This window comes from Suillus paluster (assembly GCF_016628075.1).
Source record: "Suillus paluster strain FC165 chromosome Unknown EDB91scaffold_70, whole genome shotgun sequence".
Lineage (NCBI taxonomy): Eukaryota > Fungi > Basidiomycota > Agaricomycetes > Boletales > Suillaceae > Suillus > Suillus paluster.
In genome coordinates, this window is record NW_024537630.1 from 187,395 (window position 1) to 210,783 (window position 23,389).

Sequence of the window (23,389 nt, forward strand, 5' to 3'; positions counted from 1 at the left end):
GATCTTCCTGTGTTCGTCAGATACCTTCCCGAACTTTCTCGTATATGTAGATGATAGATCTACGCTCAAACATCAATACATACTATAGGCGTTGGCCAGGAGCAATCCGACATTTCCCCACCCCCGACCTTCTCGCCCTCCTCTGCGCTGTCTACCCCACCGTACCCACAAGTATCACTCGTTTTCATCGGGTCCTGGCTGCTAAACAGGCCGCATCCTGACGCCTGCGTTTTCATTCCAGACTTATCTGTGATGAATTTAAAAAGAGCGGTCCGCCTGATTCCGGGACTAGCAGACCTTCAACGTATGATTAATATTACTACTCGCCCGTTTGTAGTTGCTTTCGTTCTTATCTGTTCTACCACCGCAGTATAATCTACTTGGTTCTTTGCATCTGAAACTTCGCCAGAACTCTCAGATCTAACTTAGGGTGTTGCTGACATTATCGTTTTAGTCTTTACTGGCGGATCGGATGCCACCATGATTAACTCTCACGGCGATCTCGTCCTCGGCATCGCAGCCCTCGACGGTTTCTTCTCGATTCCAAATTCTTCAATATGGACACCTCCGCGATGCGCTGGGTCACCTGCCTCTGCGACATCTTTCTCCCATGTTTTCTAAGAGCTGGTTTGCTTGTCCCAGGAATGGTGGATCCAAACTCGTACAAGTCATTATGGAAGATGGTGGTGATGCTCATGCGCTGATCACTGTGGTGCAATTGTTGGACCATCGGTCTCATCTGGGCGATGGCTTGGGGGTGGCAGTTGACCGTCGTCGGGGTGGCTATTGGATCTGTCTTATGGGTCTTCAGATGAACCTCATGGCAAAATGTGAGGGTGCAACAAGAGGATTCATGAAGAGGTTGCGAGGGTATACTACGAGGTGAGTTCTATTATTTTTCGATGTATCCCATCCTAATCCCCTTTCCCAGTCGATTCTCAATGTCCGTGGTATTCGCGCTATGTATCTTCAGGCTCAATTCGAGAAGGCCGCTTCGCACTTGCCTTTCCACTGTTGTGCACCTGCCCTTTTGTACGAGGGCTGCTCTTACGGTGTCACCAGCGCTCGTCTACTTGTCCAAGGCGCTTCTTTTCTACGTCGGCACAGTGCTTCATCGTCAATGGACACGTACACCTACCTCCAGATGTGTCAAGTCCTTGATCTCGTCGTATTCACCGTTTCCATCGGCTCCCTACCCATGTCCTTCACTTGACGCATTTCCAAGTCCGCTCTCGCCGCGCACGATCTGCCCGAGCTCATCAATCTAGACACCATCGGTCGCTCAGAGTCCCAGGGTATCTTCCGTCGCTGTGAATATCGACAGTCGATCTACAGGTCATTTCGCCCTACTGCCCTACGAATATTGGATGTGCGCTCCTGTGACGTAGCAGACGCCGAAGCCGCCGCCGAGACCATTTCTTCGACTTTCTCGTGTCTCCGTATTCTCCATCGCTCTAGCGAAAGCGGTCTGGTATGTAACGAAAGCTCAAATCGTTTGCGGTTCATGGCCACACTGCAGTATCAGCAGGAGCCTGAGCGGATTAAAGGTTCACATTGTCCGACTTTCTATGACGACGGGTACTATGTTGACAGAGAACCTTTCAATGTCGAAGTATTTGGTGCTTAGGTGGGTTACTTGTAGCGCAATAGGTTTCCATTTCGCATTCTCTGGTTGCGTTCAAATTTCTTCTACCTGGCGTTTTTCATCTGAGCACACTTGGTGACTACATACACAGGCACCTCTATTTTATTGTTCACATTCTATATCCTTCCTCGTTAACGACACTCGGACTCGACCCTCAGATCCCCGCCCAGATCTTTAACATCAAACTCCTCAAAGAGCCTCGCATCTGAGATGTTGAAGACAACATAGTGTGCGGGTCAGTGTTTTAGGTATAGCTATTTGACTGTAACAACGCACTTACCACTCATGGGTTAACTTTTCGTCACATCTAATGGGCGCAGACTCAGGGTGCGCGTAACCTGTTCCTGAACGAATCGTAGCGTCTCATCAGCACCGTCAAACACGATAACTCGATCAGGAGATAGTTTGATGTTATCAAATATAGAACTCATAGTAATGTGGAGGATACGATGCCTTTATTAGCAACAAGTTGAGAATTTGAGTCAAAGGGTGCAATAATGACCGTGAGGTCATCATCTTCAGAGACGCTAAAGGATGGTCAGTAGCGGTAGGATTGAGTGAGGTGGAGGCATGCTCACGACTGTAGTCCTCTGTTTTGACTGGTTAGGTTTATTCATGGCGCTCGAAACGATCCACAGATTCATTGCACTTGCACAAGAATGACATTACTTGAATACAGCTACAAAAGTATGAAATGACATAACAATTACCATGGTGAAGAACTACAAGTGCAGCCTCAGACTGGTCCACGACACTGCCTTGTACGCGTCAGGAGGAAGATTGCGTAAAGTGGTAACCGTAAGGACCAGAAGGTGATACGTGCTATGATGTACGACATAGGCCACTGCATGGAGCTACATGGGTGCGTCAGGTGCATGTGAAAACGGGGCTCGTAGAGGAACTCAGGAAGGCGGGTAGAAGTACTCACGAGTTGGAAGGCATGCGTTCGTCATGGCAGTTGCAGGAGCGGAGACCGAGGATGATCGTGTTTCACGTCGATATGCGCTTCATCAAGAACCTCGGCGAATCTTGTACAGGGACAAGAATTTCAGTCAGTCTAGGGGCCTTAGCCTTAATCAAAGCGATATTTAACATGGACTTCATGTACCTTGCTCACCCGTTGGAAGGAACGACACAAGCCATTGGAAATGGGGCTTGTTTCACGATGGGTGGTTGGTTGATCCCTGTTTTTTGCGCATGTAGGGCGATGCGTACTGCCCCGAATCATGGTAAGACTACTGTCGTGTCAGTAGTCCACACCATCCTTACTTATGAGTTACCTGTCAGGATGTGTTCGATGCTGCGAATGTTATATTTCTCCCCTCTGATATTGTTCAAGTTACAAGCGTGCATGACATGAGGTGATAGAAATTGAAGTTTAGAAGAGGTTTGTGATTGCACATTCCACGGACAATGAACGGACACAACAATACAGCAACGGTGTAACATGAATATAGGTTGAAAAGTGAGTTAACTGTTCGAGGAGACGACCACGAACGTTTGAATCGCAAGCGTTGTGATTTGTTCGGTTACTTCCTAGCTGCGTCAAAGGCGGTCTATGGACGCGGTCGAATGATAGCTGCGGAGAAACATCTCCCTCTCAATCTGTGCCATTCGTCATCATTTCAGTCGAAGGAGTAGAAACGAACGATGAGCTCACGAAAGAAACATGTATTGAGCCGAATTTCTCACGGGTTGCCAGTAGGAACGTGTTCGACATGGTAGGTAGGAGCAGAGACTGAGGGTTAATAGAGTTCATAGAATCTCGTCGGTTAGCCGCTGCATATCAACTCAAGTCTAACAGAAAACATTTTGTGGATACCTGCTGTTCGATGTGTCTCCTCGTGCTCGACATGTTGAGAAGAATGTTGATCCTCGCAGCTCAGATTAACTCAGATGGCCGACATAACGCATTCAATGCGACTCTGTTGATATCAAGACTGAGGAGACCGCGCCGTGACATAGGGAATGCTGGATTCGATGGTATCCGGTCCAATAAAAATTCTGTTTACCTGGGCTAGAAATAAAAGAAGATTGTTAGAGGAAGAGGTGTGGGGATTGGACGTTGCACATACCACCTTTCTCTCCACCATTACAGTGTGTTTTTCAGTCAAGTTCGATGGACACGCATGGACTGCGGAGGTGCAGAAGCACTGGGTAAGATTTTGCATATAGATAGAGCGTGAATAACACGAATACGTAGTAACTCCATGACCCACCTTCTAGTTTGATAGATCTGAAATCGCCCATAACGACATGTAAATGGTGACAAGCGACGCGGATAGACGATGAGCTGAGTGGAAAGCACCAATGTAGGAACCTGAATCAGTTGCCTTGTCGATGCGTTAAGCGCTGAGACCAGAATGGCATGAGACGTGGACTCTTCGTATATGGACGGGGCATCGATAAGAACTCGACATGGAAGGTATTGATGAGGATGTGGGCTACCTTCGAGAATGAGGACGGTGATTTCAGATGTTACCGATTAGTATTGAGTCACTATCGAGGGCTTGACCAAGGTCTTGAGGAGGACTTGGTGTTAATGGCCGTGAAGACGAGAAGACATGTTGGTGGCGGCGTGTGTCTGTCAAATGGCAATGTTGCGGAATAACTGATCATGAATGATAGACACGATCATATGCGCGAGCTGAAGCGCTGACTTGTAGGACGTATTCGACGTTGCAGCTATTTTCATGGAAAACTCATTTAGCCGCTTTTGTTTGTTGTTGGAGCGACACCAAACAGAGGCGCGCGCGACAGGGTCTCGTCACTGCCCCGCAGTACCACACAAGCCCCACAAGTCCAAGTTACGTTAAAGATTCGTGTGGAGGAATGTAAAGTTCATCCTCGGCAAACACCGAGAGACACCTACTTCAACTCAAGTACCAAGGTCTACGGTGCTCGCACAATCAAGCCTGCAGGGCTTTTCTGTATGATGCACTAGGTTGTTACCTTGGAATGACGAGCTACAGGCTTTCAGCTTCCACTGCAAATGCAGACCCTTACCTTTTAAATTGACCGTGTATCGCAATAGCAAACTTGGACCCGACTCTTACCTTGCCTCCACTGGGATCTGCAGCATAACTTCCAAAGCTTCCATCACGATTGGAGTCGGCGTCGATGTACATCCTCGTCACCACCCCAGGAACAGACGTAACTAAGCTATTTGCAACAAACAGGCTAAGGCACTATCATATATCTATGTTCAAATTCTTGTTCTCGCGCCCATTCTGACTCTTGCTCCAAGTCACATTCACAGTACTAGTGCTAGTGCACAATCACTCATCATATGCGCATTGTATCGTCCCGCTCAAGACCTGTCATTCACCTCAATTGAACTCGTACACAATGAATCGACTTTTCTGTGCATTGGATGTCATTCCCCGCTTTGATTTGCATTGTTTACGCTATGAAATATATAAATTGGATTTTATAGCGTTTTGCGTGCTCAGCAACTAGATGAGAATGGCAAGACTAGGTCAACATTGCAGGGCACATTCATCGGATTCGCCCAGTCCGACTGCTTACCCTGGCCCATCGTGGGCTACTTTCCTGACGACTGACCACGACAATATCGCTCACTTCATCATTGGCAGAGCCTTTCCCGCTGCCGTCGGTGCTATATTTATAGTCCTTAGCGCCTCAGGACCAGCGTCTATCGTGCCTGCCAGCTATCAATGTATACACGTGCAACATGCCCTCAACCCTCACCCATTTCTCCTCTCCATCTCACCTGAACTTCGTCCACATTCCCCATATCCTACACCCCTTCTTGTCTCACCACTCAGCCCATCCAATATGCCTCGTGTCGCTCGTCGTTTGCGTCGTGGCCGTGGTAGCTGGGAAGGCCAATATATCAGACTTCAAGGTGCGTCATTACACACGACCTGGTTTTTGTTTTGTGACCTTCACGCTCTATCAACAGTCATTGGCGGACACAATATCAACGTCCCTTCCAAGCGCATACCCGCAGGCATTTACGTGGCCATCAAATTCGACAAGATGAAACGCTGGAACTCAGCTGTCCGAGTCCTATCGTCCGACAATTCTGTGGCTTGGGGTGATTCCGTGACCTTGTAAGCCTTCCACAGAGCATTGCGGATGCATTTTGAGTACTCACCGTGCATTTGCAGATCACCAGATGCATCGCCTAGTTTATCTCTGGAGATCCGGGCGTCCTTTGAGCTCGGTCGTATGCTAGGGCATGGAGAACTTGTTGGAACACTTGAAACATCGTGGCATAAGGTCCTCGATCATAGAGACGAACCTTTCGGTGAGTCATCTGCTTCCCATTCACACACATCTACTAACTTGTCGTAGATCTGTCCTTCCAGCCAATTGATGATATTTGCCCTACGCTCACGCTGAAGGCCGTTTCTGTGCACGCTTGCGGAAATGAGGACATCGGACTATTTGATGTATGTGACATGACCCTCTCGTGCTTTGCAGCCTCCGCTGACAGAACACAAACTGCAGACCGTCGCCGATTCCGAGATCACGCGGCGCACAGATGAAGGCCATGCACGTTTTCGAAAGTACATGAGAAGCCAGCATACCTCTCAACTGAACCGTTCCGTAAATAATTTCCAGTGGGTTTTGGACCAGTGTCCGGTTGGCCATCCCGACCGCGCTGCCGCTCTTACCAACCTCGCATGGGCCCGCCTTCAAGGCTATATTCGAAATGATCTTCCAGACATTGACTCTACTACCGCTCTATTGCGTGACGCGCTTGCGTTGCGTCCGCAGGGCCACCCAGACCATCCCTTATCTCTTTATCATCTTACCGTAGTGCTGGCCTGGCGCCATCAGGATCAAAAAACCACCACTGCAATCCGTGAATGTGCCCAACTCTACCACGAGCTAGGCACCTATTTTTGTAACATCACGGCAGGGGACAAACTCGTCGATTATGTGATTCAGGCATGCAACAATCTTCCAAGGGACACATCCGACGAAGGCATCCAACTTCGACGGATCGTGCTCGAGCACTGTCCGGTTGGCCATCAACACCGTCCGGATGCCCTCATGCGAGCTTGCACAGGCAGTTGAAGCACGCTTCGACCAACACGGCAGTATTGATGATCTAGAAGAGAGCATACAACTTCGTCGTGAAGCCCTTTCTCTGTTCCCCGAGGGACATTCCTGACCGCGATACCTACTTGAACGACTTAGGCCCTTTCACTCATGTCCCGCTTCCATCACCAAGGAAAATCTCATGACCTTGATGAGGCTATCTCTTTGTTTGAAGAGGGGCTGCATCTGTGCCCTATTGGACATGAATATCGTGATATATCATTGGACAACTCTTAGCGAGCGCCCTCCTCGACCGTTTCCGAGGCAACACAGTAATATTGATGACATCAACAGAGCTATCAGCCTCTATCGCGAGGCACTGACATTGCTGTCCACCTGGGCATCCAATTGTCGGTGACCCACACTCAACAACCTTGCCCTCACACTCAAAACCAGATATGCACGAATTAGATACCAGCGAGGATCTCGATGAGGCCATCAATTTGTTCCGCGAATCACTTCGGTTAAGGCAGCTTGACCATCCAGAACGCCATGTAAATCTTCACAATTTGAGCTCGGCACTCTGCTCCCGTTTCACGGAAACTCAGGAGAATGAAGATGTTGAGGAAGCCATTGATCTCTGCCAGCAAACATTGGCGACTTTGCCTTCGCTTCATCCAGATAGACATTTCAGCTATATGCGGCTGCAGAAGGCCTATTTGTCTCGTTACAAGGGGCAGGACAGCCCTGCTGATTTGCTACTCGCAATGGAGAACTTCCGACTGGCATCAAGACACCCCACTCAAGGCTTTCCAAATCGCATCACACAGCCTTGAGATGGGTTGATGCAGCCGAGGATCATGAGCACGAATCTGTCGTCGAAGCATATCACACATGCTTGGATCTTTTTGACAACCATGTGATGACGCGATCCTCCATTATCTCACGGCGCGATGCCGCAACCGCTTTTTATGGTGCACAATCACTGCCAGTAGATGCAGCGTCGTGCACCATTCGTCGTAATGATCTGCAACGAGCAGTTGAACTCGTGGAGCAGGGCCGTGGCCAGCAATGGTCACTGGCCTCTCGACTTAGGACTCCATTGGAAGACCTCGCATCCGCAAGTCCACCACTAGCTCACAGCCTCTCAGAGCTCAGTAAGCGCCTGTCTGATGCTCAGGGCTCTGCAGGTAGCACAGACAGTGCTGCTGCTGACCGGGCAGCAATAGAATACAGGAGACTTACAAAGGAATGGGATGCTGCAGTGGCAGAGGTTCACAGTATTCAAGGTTTTTCGCGTTTCCTACTGCCACCATCATATGAAGAACTGCAAGCTGCAGCGCAGCTATGGGCCAGTCATCATCCTCAATGCCAGCAAATACTCTTGTGACGCCCTCATTATCCCGACTTCAGGGGAGCCGCACCATGTTCCCTTCCCATCTCTCACTCTCGCGTATCTCGAGATGCTGCAAGAATAACTTTGCCATGGAGATACGGCTGGCAGCTCGATATGGGCCCAACAGAACCGCGAAAGGATTTGCGTGCGCTGTTGCGGCAAGTATGGGAACAGATCATGCTGCCCATCATTGATGTTCTCAAGCATGACCTGGAATTGCAGGACCGGTCTCGAATATGGCTGTGTCCCACGGCAGCCTTCACCTCCATTCCTCTCCATGCAGCCAACCCCTTTCGAAAGAATTCAAATCGCTCTGGGATGGAACCGTCCCTTGAGGATCTCTACATATGCTCTTACACGCCCACACTTTCGGCTTTGATCAGGTCTCGACAGATGATGAAGATGCGTGCGGAGACACCGTGCTTCGTGGCGATTGGGCAGAGTCAACCAGGTGCTGGGCAAGGTAAAATGCTCGCCGCTGTCGACAGCGAGCTCGAGCTCGTCCATAAACTCACTCCCCCCAATGCCAAGTTCACCACTCTCTCTGGCGATGATGCTACACGGGCAGGTGCACTGGATGCTTTGCGACGCAACACCTGGGTGCACCTCGCTTGTCATGGCAAGCAAGACCACCAGCAGCCCTATCATTCACGTTTTTCCATGAGAGATGAACCCCTCACACTACTCGACATCATGGAGAATGACACGCCGCATGCCGAATTCGCGTTCTTATCAGCGTGTCATACCGCCGTCGGCGATGAAAAGACGCCCGACGAAGTCATCCATCTCGCAGCTGGTCTACAGTTTTCGGGGTTCAAGAGTGTGATTGGCACTCTTTGGGCGGTCGACGACGCTGTCACAAAACACGTTGTTGAAGCTTTTTACGAGAATATGTTCAAGGAGGGTGTCATTGACTGTACAAGGGCAGCCTCGTCACTCAACTATGCTACGGACACTGTGAAGAAAATAATACCGCTCGAGCAGAAAATCGTGTTCGTTCATATTGGTGTGTAGTGCTATATCATATTGCTTTCATCTGGTGCGGATTTACAAGTCATTTCTCTTTCATTCATCATGTTGTACTCTAAATAAGTTACGCGCAGAAATTACCATGATACTGTTATGCTCTAGGTCAACTCTAGTTGTCTCCTTTTCGTATTGTCTATGTTGTTGTCTCAGTTCTAGCGTCTTTATCCGTTACTCGACGACAGTGCCGGTGTATTCGAACGTTTGTGGCGTCATCTTCTACTTGAGTGCTAGTTGAAAACTTCAATTCGGCCGCATCTCAATGGAACCTCAAATAAGCACCGTCAGCGGCCCAGCGCAACCAATGTCGAGACAGAAGCCTGGTCAGTCCCAATGAACCAACTCTATGGAGCCGAATGGGTACATCAGGTGCATGTCAAAACGAGGCTCGTAGATGACGAGGAACTCACGAAGGTGGGTAGAAGTACTCGCCAGTTGGAAGGGACGCATCTGTCACGGAAGCTGCAGAAGTGGAGGTCGAGGGTGATCGCGTTTCGTGTCGACATGCGCTTCATCAAGAACCTTGGTGAGTCTTTTATGGAGATAAGAATTTCAGTGAGTCTAGGGGCCTTAGCCTTCCAAAGCGATAGTTAACACGGACTTCAAGTACTCACTCACCCGTTGGAAGAGACGAAGCAAGCCGCTGGACACGAGGACTTGTTTCACGACGGATGATTTAATTGATTCCTATTGTTGATGCAGAGGGATGTGTGCCGTCCATCCTTCGAATCATATCAAGACTGCTGTCGTCCCGCTGGTCGAATGACATGCTCAGACACCCTGCACTGTGTAGCTATCAGGATGTATTCAACGCGGCGAGTGTTATATTTCTTACCTGCGATGTTGTTTGACAATGCGCATGACATGAACTGTATGATAGAAATTGAGGCTTAAAAGAGGTCTGTCATCGTATGCAAAGGAATACATTCACTGACAATGAATAAGTACAACGATATGGCACCATAGCATGAATATAGACTGACAAGTAAGCTGGCTGTTCTAGGGGACCATCACGAATACTTTAGTCGCAAGCGTTGAGATCTGTTCAGTTCCTTTCTACCTGCGTCAAAGGCAGTCTACGGCTACAGATACAGGCAATGCGGAGGAACGGCCCCCTCTCGATATGTACCCTTCGTTATCAGTTCAGTCGTAGAAGCAGACACGAACGGCGAGCTCAAGCATGGGTTGAGCTGAAGTGCTTGTGAGTTGCCAGTAGGAACATGTTCAACTTGGCAGATCAGCAAATCACGAGTTTCCTTTTGAGTAGCAATGTCTTCATCCCTTCTCGGCCCAGCCCGCGTAGATGACATTTGTTTGCGACTGTCATGGTAAGTATGTACCTTAGACTGTTTTAGGCGGGTTGGTCCCTTGTTCGTGGGAGGCATGTCAATGATTGGCAGCCTCACGTCTGTCCTTGCTTGTTATCATTATCATTAAAGGCAGTGTACATCTAACGTTGACTACATAGGCGGTGTCTCGCAGTGTGTACTTAATCCACCCGATGACCCCAGTATGTGCTGGCCCTCCTTTACACCTCTCTTATGTCTTCCCAACCGACGGAACAAGATTGGCACCCATCCAGTCTTCTTGCACATGACGCACTCGACTCGATATCTAATGCGAAGTTCACTGCTCAGGCTGGAACTGATTTCTATGACCGCAGTCCGATGAGCCGCAGATATGCCCTTGCTGGAGTGGCATGCTCGAGTATTGTCAGCTGCTGTTGCATCATTGCAGGCACTGTCATTATTTCCGCTCGCGGACCTTCGGGTATGATTCAAGCGACGGCCACGGACCTGCAGATAGAGATGCGGAACCTAGCACTAAACTTAATTGTCACGTTATGCACAGAGTCTATAGGCTTCGTGCACGGCATCTCCTTGCGCTCAGCGCTGGCCTCACAGTCCCGGCTTACTTTCAACACTAATCTACGCCTTTTGACCGCAGCTCATGGATGGCGCAATCCTAACGGTGCCCTCCTCAATGGTCTCATGGCTGTCCTCCTCATTATATCTTACACCTCAGTCTCACTCGCCGCATCGGCTCTTTACATCGTAGGGCTCCCTCTCCTCGTTTTGGGCATTGCACTTCTTCTGCAGATAGCCATCGCATTAGCAGGGATGCAAACTGTCAAAATATTGACGTGGAGCTCCTCACCCTTCGACCTCACCGCTGCTCTGGTTTATCACACCCAATTGGCTCCTGCTTCTTTCCGGTGCATGCGTGGTGTGTCCGACCTGTACATAGCTGGAGGTTCAGCGAGGCCGTCAGATGCCCAGCCATCGGCGTGGCATGCTCACACTAGCATCCGGAAAGTTGTTGTTTCTCTTTGGGGGCTCGTTGTAGTATGCGCTGGATGGGCTGCGTTTGTCATGTACAAACAAAACCTGGTCCCTCAGTCGACCTCGATACCGTGGTCGTTTTTTTTTCACTGACGTGCAAACAACTTATGCCCTCGAATACCGTGTTACGTCCTCCAAGGGTTTCAATGCCCAGACGTGGATTCTGGCATTTGTCAACATAGCAGTCATCCAGGGAGTGTTGACACTTGGGCTGCATTGCTCGGAGCTCATCGCGGACGTCATTCAAAATGAAAGGCAATGGAGATGTGCAACAACAAGGAAAGGACTTCACACGGCGACGAACCCGCTGAAGGGGTTTCTCACTAACCCCCTCGGCCTCGTCCTTTTCATCGTGAAGCCTGTGCTACGTGAGTCATTCGCGATTATCTTTTATCGATTTTCTTCAATAACATCATTAACGCTGTAGACTGGATGTTTGGGATTGCATTCCAGGCCACGTATGTAATCGACATTCAATACCACCCATTCACAGTTATGGGATCGTACACAAAAATGGGTGTATACCAGGTTTGCATCGACTGTCTGAGTACAGCCGCTACAACATCCTCACATGTTTGCAGATCGTGAACTTATGTATAGCACTGTTTATTTTTTCCTGTGTCTTCACTATCATCGCACTGCACCAACCACGCGGACCCCAGCCTGCCACATACGGGCACCTCCAGACTCTGGCAAATCTTGTAGATGAGTGGTCTCCTGTGATGTGGTGGGGTCACAAGGAAGACGGAATCCCATATTGTCATGCTGGTAGCGAATTTCCATTCATGCAAGGATGATGTATTGACGCTCTTGAACAGGGACGAGTAATCATCCGCTGCCGGATGTCAAGATGGACTGTGTATATGCTGGTACCGATGTCATGTCCTATTCACCCATCTCGGGAGAAGTACCTGCTGTTGAAAAGGCATTTCTTAATTGATGATTTATCTTTTTTGAGCCGTGCTGACGATTCATTTAGTAACGGTGCACACGGTCAGCCACGCCATCGAACAAGATATTGGTGATCTCCACGATATATCTACCGCGTTGCAGGTAGCTCGGTATGCTATCTCATATCATAGCAGGCACGCGAAACACTTCCTGGCTCTTATGATTTTCACCTTGATTATACTTGGGACTGATCTAAGTACCTCTGATCTACTTCGTCAATAGTCTCGATCTTCAACATCTCCGGATACCACATACCTTCCTCGCACTTCCGTCCTCACATGATACCCGCATTTCTCTTGCTTTACGAGTTACATTACTAGTTGTACGACTACAGCCTCGCTGCAGGGATTGGTTCACAATGTGATTCTCATGTAAGTAGGTATCGAAGCTAAGTAGGGAGGACTTTATCATGAGCGGTGAAACAATAGATAAGTATATTCCTCAACATCAACTTCTTCCTACTTCTTCAGTTCTACTAAGTTGGTAGTTAGTACACATTGCGAAGGTTGATTGTTTGTAGGACTTGGTGAATTATTTCGCCTCTCCCCTTGCCCGTACGCGTCGGTGTGCATGCAGATACCAAATTTCAGCACCATGGTTGACAGTGCCCACTGTCAAGCGCGAGACCTAAAATTTTTGTGATAACGTGACAGCATGTCGCACCTAACTTTTGCCTTCTGCCACCTCCAGAGACCATGAGGGTTAACGTTCAACTTGAAGATGGTATCTGAGTCCAGCTTCAAGTCGAACGTTAACCTTCGGTTCTATTTCGCAGCTAAGTATACCATGGCAGGGGTTGGCTGATTGGTTCTTTGAGGTACTTATCTCGCTGTCGCTTTTGCCTATATGGATCACATCCAGTCGCCAGGCTGAATGCGGGAGTAAATTAGGTCTTCCGAAGATTTTACTGTCTGTTCGATAGGGACATCTTTAATGCTGTACGCGCGTTTTCTTGAATCTTGTGGGACACGATATCTTATCATAGTCGACCTTGTCTGGCATTCGCAGGCATCATTCGTGACCTATTATTAAATCGCTTCTGCTATGGATCTGATAGAGCAGAGTAGGTGAGAATTCACGGTGCGGGGCTTCCGAAGTTTGACACCCGCCTTGGCGAGCGCGTCTCGTGCCCGTCTGCCAGACGGCATATAAGTAGGAATACATCCACGCGTTATGGCTTCACCGTGGAGCGTTTCCACGTCTCTGTATTATGTCCAGCTCTGCCGACGAGAAAGGGAGCGGCTCGACCAGCCATGACAATGATTCTGTGTCGGTGTACGAACGACCAAAAGGCTTGCGCGGGCTGTATTATCACCCTATAACGCAAATCGTTATGCTGGCTTTCGTCTGCTTCTTATGCCCTGGTATGTTCAATGCCCTCACTGGACTCGGCGGAGGCGGCCAAGTAGACCCAACAACCTCTGCAAACTCGACTTGTGCGGTGTACGCAACATACGCGTTCTTCGCGTTCTTCTCTGGGTAACGCACATTCTCATCCCATGATCATCCAGTGATTTATTGAGCTTATGAAGGACCGTCAACAACAAGATCGGTGCCAAACGTACTCTGCTCTTTGGGACATTGGGCTATGCGCTCTATGTCGGTTCTTATCTGCAAGTTATTTTTCGTTTTCGGTCATGTCTCCACTGATGTCCTTATGCCTACTAGTGCAATCAATATCCACCCGGGCGCTGGCTGGTTTGTTGTTACATCGGGTGCCCTTCTCGGCGTCACTGCCGCATTCCTCTGGACTGCACAGGGCGCGCTGATGCTCAGCTACTGTACTGAAGCACAGAAGGGCATCTTTATCAGTATCTTCTGGGCCATTTTCAACTTGGGAGCAGTCGTAGGAGCCACAGTATCTTTCGGGCAGAATATTCACTCGACGGTAGGTACTGTGATACATTATTGACACAAGCGCTTATCATTGAAGCTTTAGAGCAACGGCGGTAAGTCTACTCCCTCACCATGCCACTATCTTGATTAAACTTGACATCCTACCAAGTCAGCAATGGCACATATGTCGGTCCTCCCACATCGCTTCACCGCCGCTATCACTCAATATAATTACTGCACAGGTTGGAATATTGGTTCTCACCTTGCTCGGCGTGACGATCCCCCTGTTGATGGCCGATCCCGACAAGATGATCCGCACAGACGGCACGAAAGTAGTTATGCCTCGCCATCCGTCCTGGAAGTCTGAATTCTATGGCTTGTGGGTTGCGATCATCACAGACCCCATGATCCTCCTGCTTTTCCCGATGTTCTTTGCGAGTAATTACTTTTACACTTGGCGTGCGTCTCTTCTAATTCGTACACCTTGTGCGTCCTGACCTTCTTGAGCAGAGTTCAACGATTACAACTCAGCGCTTTTCAACATCCGCGCGAGATCACTAAATAATTTCATGTACTGGCTTTCGCAGATCATTGGCAGCGGAATGATCGGAATCATTCTAGACACCAGGAGGCTGCGGAGACGCGTGCGCGCATTCACTGGGTGGAGTATTCTGCTAGTCATGACATTCCTCGTCCACGTCTGGGCCTATTACTACCAAAGGTTTGCATTCTTCAATATAGATAGACCTTTATATCACTTATTAACGGTCGTGTATCCAGGACTTATACCCGCGCCTCCATCCCACAAGACTCGCAGAAGATGGACATTTACGACCCAAGATACCCAGCGCATGTCTGGCTTATGATATTATATGGCGTGCTCGACGCGATGTGGCAGACGACCAGTTTCTGGCTCATCGGTGCCATGAGCAATGATACGAATAAGCTGGCTATTTACTCAGGGTTTTGTACGCCTCATCTCTCTCCCTTCGTCTGGTATGTAATGTCTGACCGTCTATTCATTTCACAGATCACTCCGTCCAGAGCGCTGGAGCTGCTGGCGTATGGCGGATGGATGCAATCGGGCTTCCGTAAGCCCTAGTAACTCGATCAATTGATGAGGCTTGAAAGTTAACCTGTCTTACAGCTACATGAACATCTTCCTCTCAACATGGTGTCTGGTCGTCGCGGGTCTTGTATTCGCCTTCCCTATGATCTACCTACGCATCAGAGATACAACTATGCTCGAAGACGAGGGCTTGTACGCGACTCTTCTTTCTTCATATATCTGCGGTTGCTAATTTTTTGTGACATGTACAGGATGCAAAGAGATCAGATCAATGATATGAAGACAAAAGGGATGGTTGAGGAGAGCGGGAACGAAATGCCATGAGCCCTGTTTAGTGTTCATGCTTGTATGACCATTCAGAAAACTCGGATAATTAGGCTGCGCACATTTATATCTTGGAATACATCCAGGAGTATGAGGTTATTTTTTCCTCGGGTGTGATAGTGGCAGAGAGGTATTAGTACTTCAGAGCTGAATTCCCTGTCTAGTTGCAGACAAGTTGAAGCATGATTGATCAAACTTAGGATCGGTGCGCGCTGTACGTCGTCACACGCCATACTAACCGTGAAGACTGTAGCTATGAGATCAACACTACTCTCCCTAATCAGAACGAAAGGAAGGGGCATGTAGGGAACGCAAAAAAACAAGCGACACAATCGATACCGCCAAATATGGTTGCCATAAGCAATCCAGCCGACGTAAGGACGAACGCATCCGACCCTCCTAGTATGATTGCTGCCATCAAATGTTGGAACTTGGAGGATTCGAAATGTGGGATTGTCATCCCAACCCATCAATTCGAGAAATGAGTCGAGGGGTGCAAAAAAACCGAAGCCTCCCATGCAGGGTCACTAGTACAGACATGATCAGCAGCGGTAGAATTGATCGAGGCAGACACATGCTCTATAATGGAGTCCTCTGGCTTTGACTCGGTCGACTTACAATACACTGGATAAGGACATTGTACATCGAGAGGCTTATTCCACCACACAGCATAGGTGAGGAAATTGAGAACCGCAAAAGCGAGCGTTCCCGTTTCAAGCTTGGTGGTGTCGAGATGACAAATGGTGCGGGAGATTAGCTGCAGAATAAACCAGGCCACCTGAACGATGATCAGTCCTTTCGATATTACATTGCCTTTGCTCCGGTCGTTGATCTGCTTTGCCGTTAGGGTAGGAGCATCAATATGCTTGGCACGTATCAGCTCGAGAATCTGTTCAGGCTGAAGTATATGGTAGGGTTTCCCGTCCACATAAAGCATGAGACCGCCCATCAGCACAAAGAAGCTGTGCGTCTGAGTCCACGTATAATCTAAGGATGCACGTGAGTCAAATGTCAGGTATGGTTTGAAAGGATGAATTGAGCTTACCGTCAGATTGTTCTGAAACAGAAGCCTTAACTAACTTTTTGAATGGCCTCGCAAGAGCACGAGCTTCCCCATTTTTGCTGACGAAACACAAGTATAGATGGTTCACCTCCAGCAGGTGCTACAAGAAGCTGAGTGCTGTCACGATCTTGAAAAACAGGTGAGCCATAACTAAACATGTTTGCCATTTGGGATAGAACATTGGATTCACCTTCATATTCAAGTTGTTCTACAGGTACTGCTGCACGCTCGTTATCTACGCACGTACATGGTGAGTTGCCCAATGACCATATCCAGATGTTAGGGAGAAAGACTCACTTTCAGACTGCTATTGCGCATGACGAACACTGAAATACCCCGAGTCCTTGAACTGCTTCGTAACAAGACGAGCGCTGAGCCACTGGCGCATAGCCCAGGTAACAAGGAGTTCGGGAGCGATTAATGCCGTCACCATGATGCCAAATCCCCGCCGTAGGATACGAGCAAGGCTGTCCTTAGGACTCGGAATATTGGGGTAAATGGCGCTGTAGATACACGCGAAAAGTGTCAGACATCATCGAGTTTTTCATCCTCCAAATAATCCTCGACGATGCCCAAAAGGAGATACAGCAAATCTGCACAGATTCTGACGACGGAACTGATGTGCCATAGGACCTGTTCCCAATATGTGGGGAAGGTAGAAAACCAAGCGGTACAATGACTCACTTTCAGGTTGCTCCTTGGAAGGATGAACACTGCATAACCCCGAGTCCTTCAACTCTCTTGTAACACGACGAGCGCTGACCCACTGGCGCATAGCCTATACGACGATCAAATCAGGAAAAGCTATTGCTATTACCATGATCCCAAATTGTCGCCATACAACACGAACGGGGCTGTCCTTAGGGCTTGGGATATTGAGGTGAATGGCACTGTACATGCACACGAAAAGGGTCAAAGCGCAGCCAGAGACGATGCGCCACAAGGTTCTATTATTCGCGCATGACAGGTTTTGGGAGCCTTCCTTGTACTGGTTGATTTTAGTATATGAGTAGTAAATGCGGCCTGGACCACTTGAACGAGGTACTCGAGCATGTCGTAGAGAAGTGTAAGTGTTGCTGAGTGCCTTGAGGTTTAGACGTTGTATGTCGACGTTTGGAACAAGCCGCTCACCTCCTAAACCGTATCCAAACTCTCCTAATTCCTCCTAACCCTGCGTGATCAAAAGTGCCGAAAAAACGGCCTTACGGTAGAATCTCATGGAGTTGGCGCACCCTCTGGTTGATCCCAGAACTGACATTCAGTGAAGTAATCCAAAAACCATCTAACCAGCAGAAAACACAGTATTAGCCTACGATAGTCGATGCCAAGGTGTAGTGATCGAATGGGAGTCACGGTGCCACATATGCTATGATAGATGCAGCATTGAAGTAGTCCAGTGGCAGTGCTCAGACTTCCAATCCCGACGTCATGATTTGTCTCTTTGTTAACATCAACTCGAACGTATATGTTACATATCCTTAGTTCCAATGGCGAAGATATCGAACACGTCAGGTTGTGCAGGCCAGCGGATTCTGGCAAGGAATCCTCGCTATGTTGATAATCCCCGTACGACCTGGCCAACTTGAACAAGGCAGATCAGCACTGTGGACCCTCTTCTGAACGCATGTAGGTTGGAGTTCAACACTGAGTGCGCTAAAAGACACGTAGAACCAGGCTATATCGAAGATCTTTCGGACGACAAAACGTTTCTTCCCTTCTTTACTTCTCTTTGCTTGCCTTACTCTTCTGTCTATGCTAATATTGGTATAGGTTGACTCACCACCAGTGAAAGTTTTCATCTGGTCCAATGCCCTTACTGCGTCGGGGGTGCTGGCAGCGTTACACTTTCTGCTTTTAGTAAGTGTTTTCGTTCCTTTCCCTCAGAAAGACGCCCTCGAAAACGAGGTCGCCACCTCTGCGGATGCCCGTTGCTGAATGTATTTTCTAGGCACGTCTTTAAAAATGCACACGTCTAGTATATGTCGATCCTTATCGTCCAGATTTCCGTTTGCAAGAATTGATACGAATACACTAAGGTCCCACTGACCTATTATTAAACCACTTCTCCCATGATGCAGCGGAGCAGGTGAGAGATCACTGTTCAATCCCACCTTGGCAAGCACGTCCCGTGCCCTGTCTGCTTGCATATCAATGTATAAGTAGTAGGACGAATCCACCCGTCATGTCTCCACCGAGGACCTTTTCCTCTCTTTACCATGTCCAGCTCTTCCGAGGAGAAAGGTAGCGGCTCGACCAGTCATGATAATGATTCTATCTCTGTGTACGAACGACCCAAAGGCTTGCGTGCTATTTACTATCACCCTTTGACGCAAATTATTATGCTTGGGTTTGTCTGCTTCTTATGCCCCGGGATGTTTAATGCCCTCACTGGACTCGGCGGAGGCGGCCAAGTCGACGCAACAACCTCTGCAAACGCGAATAGCGCAGTTTATGCGACATACGCTGTGTCAGCGTTCTTCTCCGGGTAACGCTCATTCCCATTCCTATGATCCTCCAAGTATTTACTGAGAGTACGAAGAACCGTCAATAACAAGATCGGTGCTAGGCTCACTCTGCTCTTTGGAACATTGGGCTATGCGCTCTATGTCAGTTCTTATCTGCAAGTGCCTTTCTTTTTAGACCGGTCTGCTTCATCCTTATGCCTTATTCAGCGTGATCAATATCCACCCTGACGCTGGCTGGTTTCTTGTTACCTCGGGTGCCCTTCTTGGTGTTACAGCCGGATTCCTGTGGACCGCTCAAGGCTCGCTGATGCTAAGCTATTGCACTGAAGCACAGAAGGGCATCTATATCAGTATCTTCTGGGGCATTTTCAGCTTGGGAGCAGTCGTAGGTTCTGCCGTGTCCCTCGGGCAGAATTTTAACTCGACGGTAAGTACTATGAAACCTTATAGGAATTAATGCTTACCAGCCACACGTTAGAGCAATGGCGGTAAGTCAGCTTCTTCATCATACCTTTATCTTAATTAATCTTGCCATCCTACCAAGTCGGCAACGGCACATATGTTAGTTCTACCCGCGAGGCTACACCGCCTACTATCACTCATTACTTCACAGATCGGGATCCTGGTTCTTACCCTGGTCGGCGTGACGATCCCGATGATGATGGCTGATCCAGCCAAAATGATCCGGACGGACGGCACGAGGGTCGTCATGCCTCGCCATCCATCGTGGAAGTCCGAATTCCATGGCTTATGGGTCGCGATAGTCACAGACCCTATGGTCCTCCTTCTTTTCCCGTTGTTCTGTGCAAGCGCATACTTTTACACCTGGCGTGAGTATCCCAACCCTTCCTGCTTGGTACGCCTGACCTTCTGTGAGCAGAGTTCAACGACTATAACGCAGCACTCTTTAACATCCGCGCGAGATCGCTCAATAATTTTGTGCACTGGCTTTCACAGATTTTTGGGAGCGTGATGCTTGGATTCGTGCTAGATTCAAAGTGGCTGCGGAGGCGCGGGCGCGCGTTCGCGGGGTGGTTCATTCTGCTGGTTGTCGCATTCGTCGTGCACATCTGGGCGTATGAGTACCAAAAGTTCGCACTCTCTCTCATAATCAGACTGTCCCGTCACTTATTAACGGCTTGTCTAGGACATACACCCGCAGCTCTGTGCTCCTGACGCCAAAAATGGACATCTACGACCCGCGGTACCCAGCACATATCTGGCTCATGATATTCTACGGCCTGCTAGACGCGATGTGGCATGTGATGTGTTTCTGGCTCATCGGCGCTATGAGCAATGATACGAATAAACTGGCAATTTACTCGGGGTTCTGTACGTCCCACTGATGCTTTCGTTCGGTGTGAAGCTCTAACCGTTATCCTTGTTTGATAGTCCATTCTATCCAGGCTGCCGGATCTGCTATCGGATGGCGTTTGGATGCGATTAAGCTTCCGTAAGCACTATCAATTGTGAGGTTCGAGGATTAACTTTGGTCCTACAGCTACATGAATATCTTCATCTCGACGTGGTGTCTCGTCGCCGCGGGTCTGGTGTTCTCCTTCCCCATGATCTATCTACGTGTTAGAGATACAACGGTGCTCGAGGATGAGGGCTTGTGCGTGGTCCTTCTTTGATTTGTCTATTTGTGATTGCTAAGTCTGTGTCGTGTACAGGATCAGGAGAGATCAGGGGCTGAATGATAATGACATGAAAGTAAAAGGGGTAGGTGAGGGGCATGGGAATGAAATGCCATGAGTTCTTGGGTATTCATGCGTGTGACGACTCAGAACATTGATAGAATATCAAGCTTAACTTGGGATTCATCGCGTACACGTTCGTGACACTTACTTAGCTACCATCCAGCGGTTGTCCAGTTTTGACCTAGGCTGCTACGAAACCAACGATACGAAGATAGTTAGTTGTGGTCTTCCATATTTTGAACACCAAACTTGTATTATAACGTACAGGAGCAGATCTTGCTCCATGTTGAGACAAAATACCTCCAACGTGTCAGGCATGACGCTCTAATGGTATAAACGATGGCCAATGCCACACATTGGGTATGGGATTCAAATACAGACGCGATAGGTGAAGCAAATCGTCACAGTTCCTCTGGCAGAACGGATGCATCTTTGTGCATCCTCGGAATTTCTATGATGTCATCCCCATTGTCGATATTACGACCCTCCTCGGTGATCGTGAACATGTCTCTCTGGTCAGTTGATGTGAGGCCCTCGTTATACATATGCTGAGACGTGAACTGGATGTCGGAATGTTCTCTTGATCGGATAGCGCTTTTGCTAGAAGATGATGCAGATGATGCAGAGCTGATCCATCCGTTCCCTTGGGCCTCGCGGTATATAATTAGAAGGGGGGCGATGAGCTGTGGCAGAGTTGATGTCGAAACGAGAATTATTTTTGTATGATACTACTCACTTGTACCTCTCCGAGGACTTGTAAGAACACGTTTGCAACAGGGCTTTTCGTGGCGAATGGGATCAAGAACAGTAAGGAGAAGATGGAGTAGATGGCGGCGCTTTCGACTATCATGGACGCGACATTTGTATGCTCTGCTACGTGTGCAGAACCTAATGAAGCCTGTGCCATGCGCTGACGATAGATGTATAGGCGCAGTACGATGAGGATGGTGACGATGATATTGATGACAAGCTCGAGGAAGACGTACGGGAGGGTGTAATTCACATTTGTGCCAGCAGCGTAGTACGGGGAGGATAACGGGGATGAGATCTGGAGGAGAAAGAGGATACCGAGGCCTGAGGAGAGAAATTTTGAGCAGAACATGAATGTGTAGAAGTGTACACTACTTACCGAAGGATGCGAGGAGCATGCTTCCTAGAATCATGACGATAGGCCATGGACAAGTTCCGCAATCTCGGTATATAATCACGCAGCGCCAAACCTACACTCGTGAGCAGGGACACATCACTCGTCTCGACCAAAACTCACCATGAGCGCTGCGGAACACCAATCTGCCAGGACAAAAGAGACATTCGAAATCTCATCCACATTGATGGAAAACATCTCGACCTCCCATGCACTGGGGCCACCTGGAAAGTTTCGATCGTCTACGAAGGCGAGTTGGGTGAATTTGAAGATGGAGCCCATAAAAAATGATCCTAGGGCGAACATGACACAGACATAGACGATAAAAAAGCAATTTCTAGTGTAATCTGCGTCTTTTACTCGCGTACGGTGCCATAAGGATCGCAGACAGAGCCAGAAAAGGGCGAGGACAACGCCATAGCCGGCGCCGGTCATGATGCTACCAGCCAGCCATGTTTTCTCGGCATAGAGCTGAGCGGGGGACTCATCAGGTGTGTAGGACATGACATACGGGGTTATGTAGCCTTGGGTGGTGGTTATTGATAGAGAAACTCGAAGAAGGAGCCCAAGAGAAACATGAGCGAAGACCGACGAATTCGAACTTGGTCGTGGCAGAATTTCAAAGGTTGCGCTCGAGAGTACCAGTAATTAACGCCGACTTGTTCTTGGCCCAAGCGGCACATCCAATGACCCACGGTTCCATCTGGCAAAATCATAGACCGACGCTCGTTTGATGCATTCATGTTGCCTTCATGGAAACATTCCTGTTATAACCGGGAGAAGCCCCTCGTATATTGTCATGTCGACGATGCCAGCAGAACTCGGATGTATACATGCAATTCTGCTGCAAAGTGCGATGATAACTGTGGCCTCAGACGAGTCTATGGACGACTCTGAGAACTAGAAACTGATCATGGGGGTAAAGAGTCAAGAACGTTATAATTATACATGACGTGCTCTATCAGTAAGGTTCCTGACTTGGGTTCATGACGACTTATTACATAATATTAGCACCACTCGATTACATTTTATTTCGCTCATTTTATTTTTTGCGTATATTGGCGAATCTATAATAATAATAAATAAATCTATAAAGTAAGGGAGATCTTAAAAAGTAAGGGAGAAGGGTGTGGGGGAAGGGGTGGGAGACGGGTATTCCGCGTAGCGCACATGGTGTCGCCAGCGTCGGTTTTTTCGGTTACAAGCCGCTTGGAATGCTTATTTCGCTAAGGTTGCTGAAAAAGGGATCCCATGTGGTTCTGTCAAGCGGAGTTTAAATTTGCGAAAACCATTGTCCCTTACTATACGAGCTCACTGTCCAAAATTGGGAATTTGTAAAAATTGAGCCACAATGGGATTGGCAGGTGCTCACTGGCCCTTCATTTTGCACAACAACAATGAATTTTATATGTACT

The 23,389-nt window shown here is 48.5% G+C and overlaps 8 protein-coding genes across 8 annotated transcripts; 6 read left to right on the forward strand and 2 right to left on the reverse strand.

Annotated features, from left to right (window-relative positions):
• The first annotated feature begins 491 nt into the window (after nucleotides 1-491).
• Nucleotides 492-1,451, forward strand: EDB91DRAFT_784018 (uncharacterized protein). The gene is made up of 2 exons (XM_041328391.1): nucleotides 492-882; nucleotides 932-1,451. The coding sequence occupies exons 1-2, from the start codon at nucleotides 611-613 to the stop codon at nucleotides 1,266-1,268; spliced, it is 609 nt and encodes a 202-aa protein (XP_041173093.1). The 5' UTR covers nucleotides 492-610; the 3' UTR covers nucleotides 1,269-1,451.
• Nucleotides 1,452-2,296: 845 nt separating this feature from the next.
• On the forward strand, nucleotides 2,297-3,666 carry EDB91DRAFT_1338827 (uncharacterized protein; the record flags this gene model as incomplete). Its single annotated transcript, XM_041325636.1, has 6 exons — nucleotides 2,297-2,443; nucleotides 2,486-2,507; nucleotides 2,542-2,696; nucleotides 2,849-2,874; nucleotides 3,186-3,366; nucleotides 3,442-3,666. The coding sequence occupies exons 1-6, from the start codon at nucleotides 2,357-2,359 to the stop codon at nucleotides 3,664-3,666; spliced, it is 696 nt and encodes a 231-aa protein (XP_041173094.1). The 5' UTR covers nucleotides 2,297-2,356.
• Nucleotides 3,667-5,110: 1,444 nt separating this feature from the next.
• Nucleotides 5,111-9,068, forward strand: EDB91DRAFT_1338828 (CHAT domain-containing protein; the record flags this gene model as incomplete). The annotated part of the gene is made up of 10 exons (XM_041325637.1): nucleotides 5,111-5,513; nucleotides 5,571-5,721; nucleotides 5,779-5,918; nucleotides 5,966-6,063; nucleotides 6,095-6,640; nucleotides 6,894-7,068; nucleotides 7,115-7,212; nucleotides 7,452-7,815; nucleotides 7,849-8,044; nucleotides 8,072-9,068. The coding sequence occupies 10 exons, from the start codon at nucleotides 5,111-5,113 to the stop codon at nucleotides 9,066-9,068; spliced, it is 3,168 nt and encodes a 1,055-aa protein (XP_041173095.1).
• A 1,553-nt stretch (nucleotides 9,069-10,621) lies between these two features.
• On the forward strand, nucleotides 10,622-12,483 carry EDB91DRAFT_1309967 (uncharacterized protein; the record flags this gene model as incomplete). Its single annotated transcript, XM_041325086.1, has 5 exons — nucleotides 10,622-11,445; nucleotides 11,480-11,790; nucleotides 11,850-11,950; nucleotides 12,004-12,190; nucleotides 12,241-12,483. The coding sequence occupies 5 exons, from the start codon at nucleotides 10,622-10,624 to the stop codon at nucleotides 12,360-12,362; spliced, it is 1,545 nt and encodes a 514-aa protein (XP_041173096.1). The 3' UTR covers nucleotides 12,363-12,483.
• Nucleotides 12,484-13,583: 1,100 nt separating this feature from the next.
• On the forward strand, nucleotides 13,584-15,602 carry EDB91DRAFT_1239087 (major facilitator superfamily domain-containing protein; the record flags this gene model as incomplete). Its single annotated transcript, XM_041321807.1, has 10 exons — nucleotides 13,584-13,852; nucleotides 13,906-14,007; nucleotides 14,042-14,265; nucleotides 14,379-14,395; nucleotides 14,452-14,668; nucleotides 14,720-14,930; nucleotides 14,990-15,177; nucleotides 15,240-15,300; nucleotides 15,357-15,470; nucleotides 15,530-15,602. 10 exons carry the CDS (start codon nucleotides 13,584-13,586, stop codon nucleotides 15,600-15,602), a joined length of 1,476 nt encoding a protein of 491 aa, XP_041173097.1.
• Nucleotides 15,603-16,071: 469 nt separating this feature from the next.
• Nucleotides 16,072-17,194, reverse strand: EDB91DRAFT_1059422 (uncharacterized protein; the record flags this gene model as incomplete). Its single annotated transcript, XM_041314244.1, has 2 exons — nucleotides 16,072-16,589; nucleotides 16,993-17,194. Coding segments are annotated over 2 exons (720 nt in total), but the record flags the coding sequence as incomplete, so codon positions are not given.
• A 1,479-nt stretch (nucleotides 17,195-18,673) lies between these two features.
• EDB91DRAFT_784275 (major facilitator superfamily domain-containing protein) lies at nucleotides 18,674-21,061 on the forward strand. Its single transcript, XM_041328392.1, has 11 exons — nucleotides 18,674-19,150; nucleotides 19,205-19,285; nucleotides 19,338-19,557; nucleotides 19,609-19,618; nucleotides 19,675-19,691; nucleotides 19,744-19,960; nucleotides 20,011-20,221; nucleotides 20,278-20,462; nucleotides 20,523-20,583; nucleotides 20,632-20,745; nucleotides 20,804-21,061. The coding sequence occupies exons 1-11, from the start codon at nucleotides 18,882-18,884 to the stop codon at nucleotides 20,883-20,885; spliced, it is 1,467 nt and encodes a 488-aa protein (XP_041173099.1). The 5' UTR covers nucleotides 18,674-18,881; the 3' UTR covers nucleotides 20,886-21,061.
• Nucleotide 21,062: 1 nt separating this feature from the next.
• Nucleotides 21,063-22,592, reverse strand: EDB91DRAFT_784285 (uncharacterized protein). Its single transcript, XM_041328393.1, has 4 exons — nucleotides 22,098-22,592; nucleotides 21,960-22,050; nucleotides 21,567-21,904; nucleotides 21,063-21,513 (listed from the first exon to the last, which is right to left on the reverse strand). Exons 1-4 carry the CDS (start codon nucleotides 22,476-22,478, stop codon nucleotides 21,232-21,234), a joined length of 1,092 nt encoding a protein of 363 aa, XP_041173100.1. The 5' UTR covers nucleotides 22,479-22,592; the 3' UTR covers nucleotides 21,063-21,231.
• Between the last annotated feature and the right edge of the window lie 797 nt (nucleotides 22,593-23,389).

Coding starts and splice junctions, on each gene's coding strand:
- EDB91DRAFT_784285 (XM_041328393.1), bottom strand. CDS start 22,478: ATGTCCTACACACCTGATGAGTCCCCCGCTCAGCTCTATGCCGAGAAA. Junction 21,905..21,959: donor CATGCTCCTCGCATCCTTCG/GTAAGTAGTGTA, acceptor TTCTCTCCTCAG/GCCTCGGTATCCTCTTTCTC. Junction 21,514..21,566: donor AAGTCCTCGGAGAGGTACAA/GTGAGTAGTATC, acceptor ACTCTGCCACAG/CTCATCGCCCCCCTTCTAAT.
- EDB91DRAFT_784018 (XM_041328391.1), top strand. CDS start 611: ATGTTTTCTAAGAGCTGGTTTGCTTGTCCCAGGAATGGTGGATCCAAA. Junction 883..931: donor TTGCGAGGGTATACTACGAG/GTGAGTTCTATT, acceptor CCCCTTTCCCAG/TCGATTCTCAATGTCCGTGG.
- EDB91DRAFT_784275 (XM_041328392.1), top strand. CDS start 18,882: ATGTCCAGCTCTTCCGAGGAGAAAGGTAGCGGCTCGACCAGTCATGAT. Junction 19,151..19,204: donor GTGTCAGCGTTCTTCTCCGG/GTAACGCTCATT, acceptor GAGAGTACGAAG/AACCGTCAATAACAAGATCG. Junction 19,961..20,010: donor CGCATACTTTTACACCTGGC/GTGAGTATCCCA, acceptor TTCTGTGAGCAG/AGTTCAACGACTATAACGCA.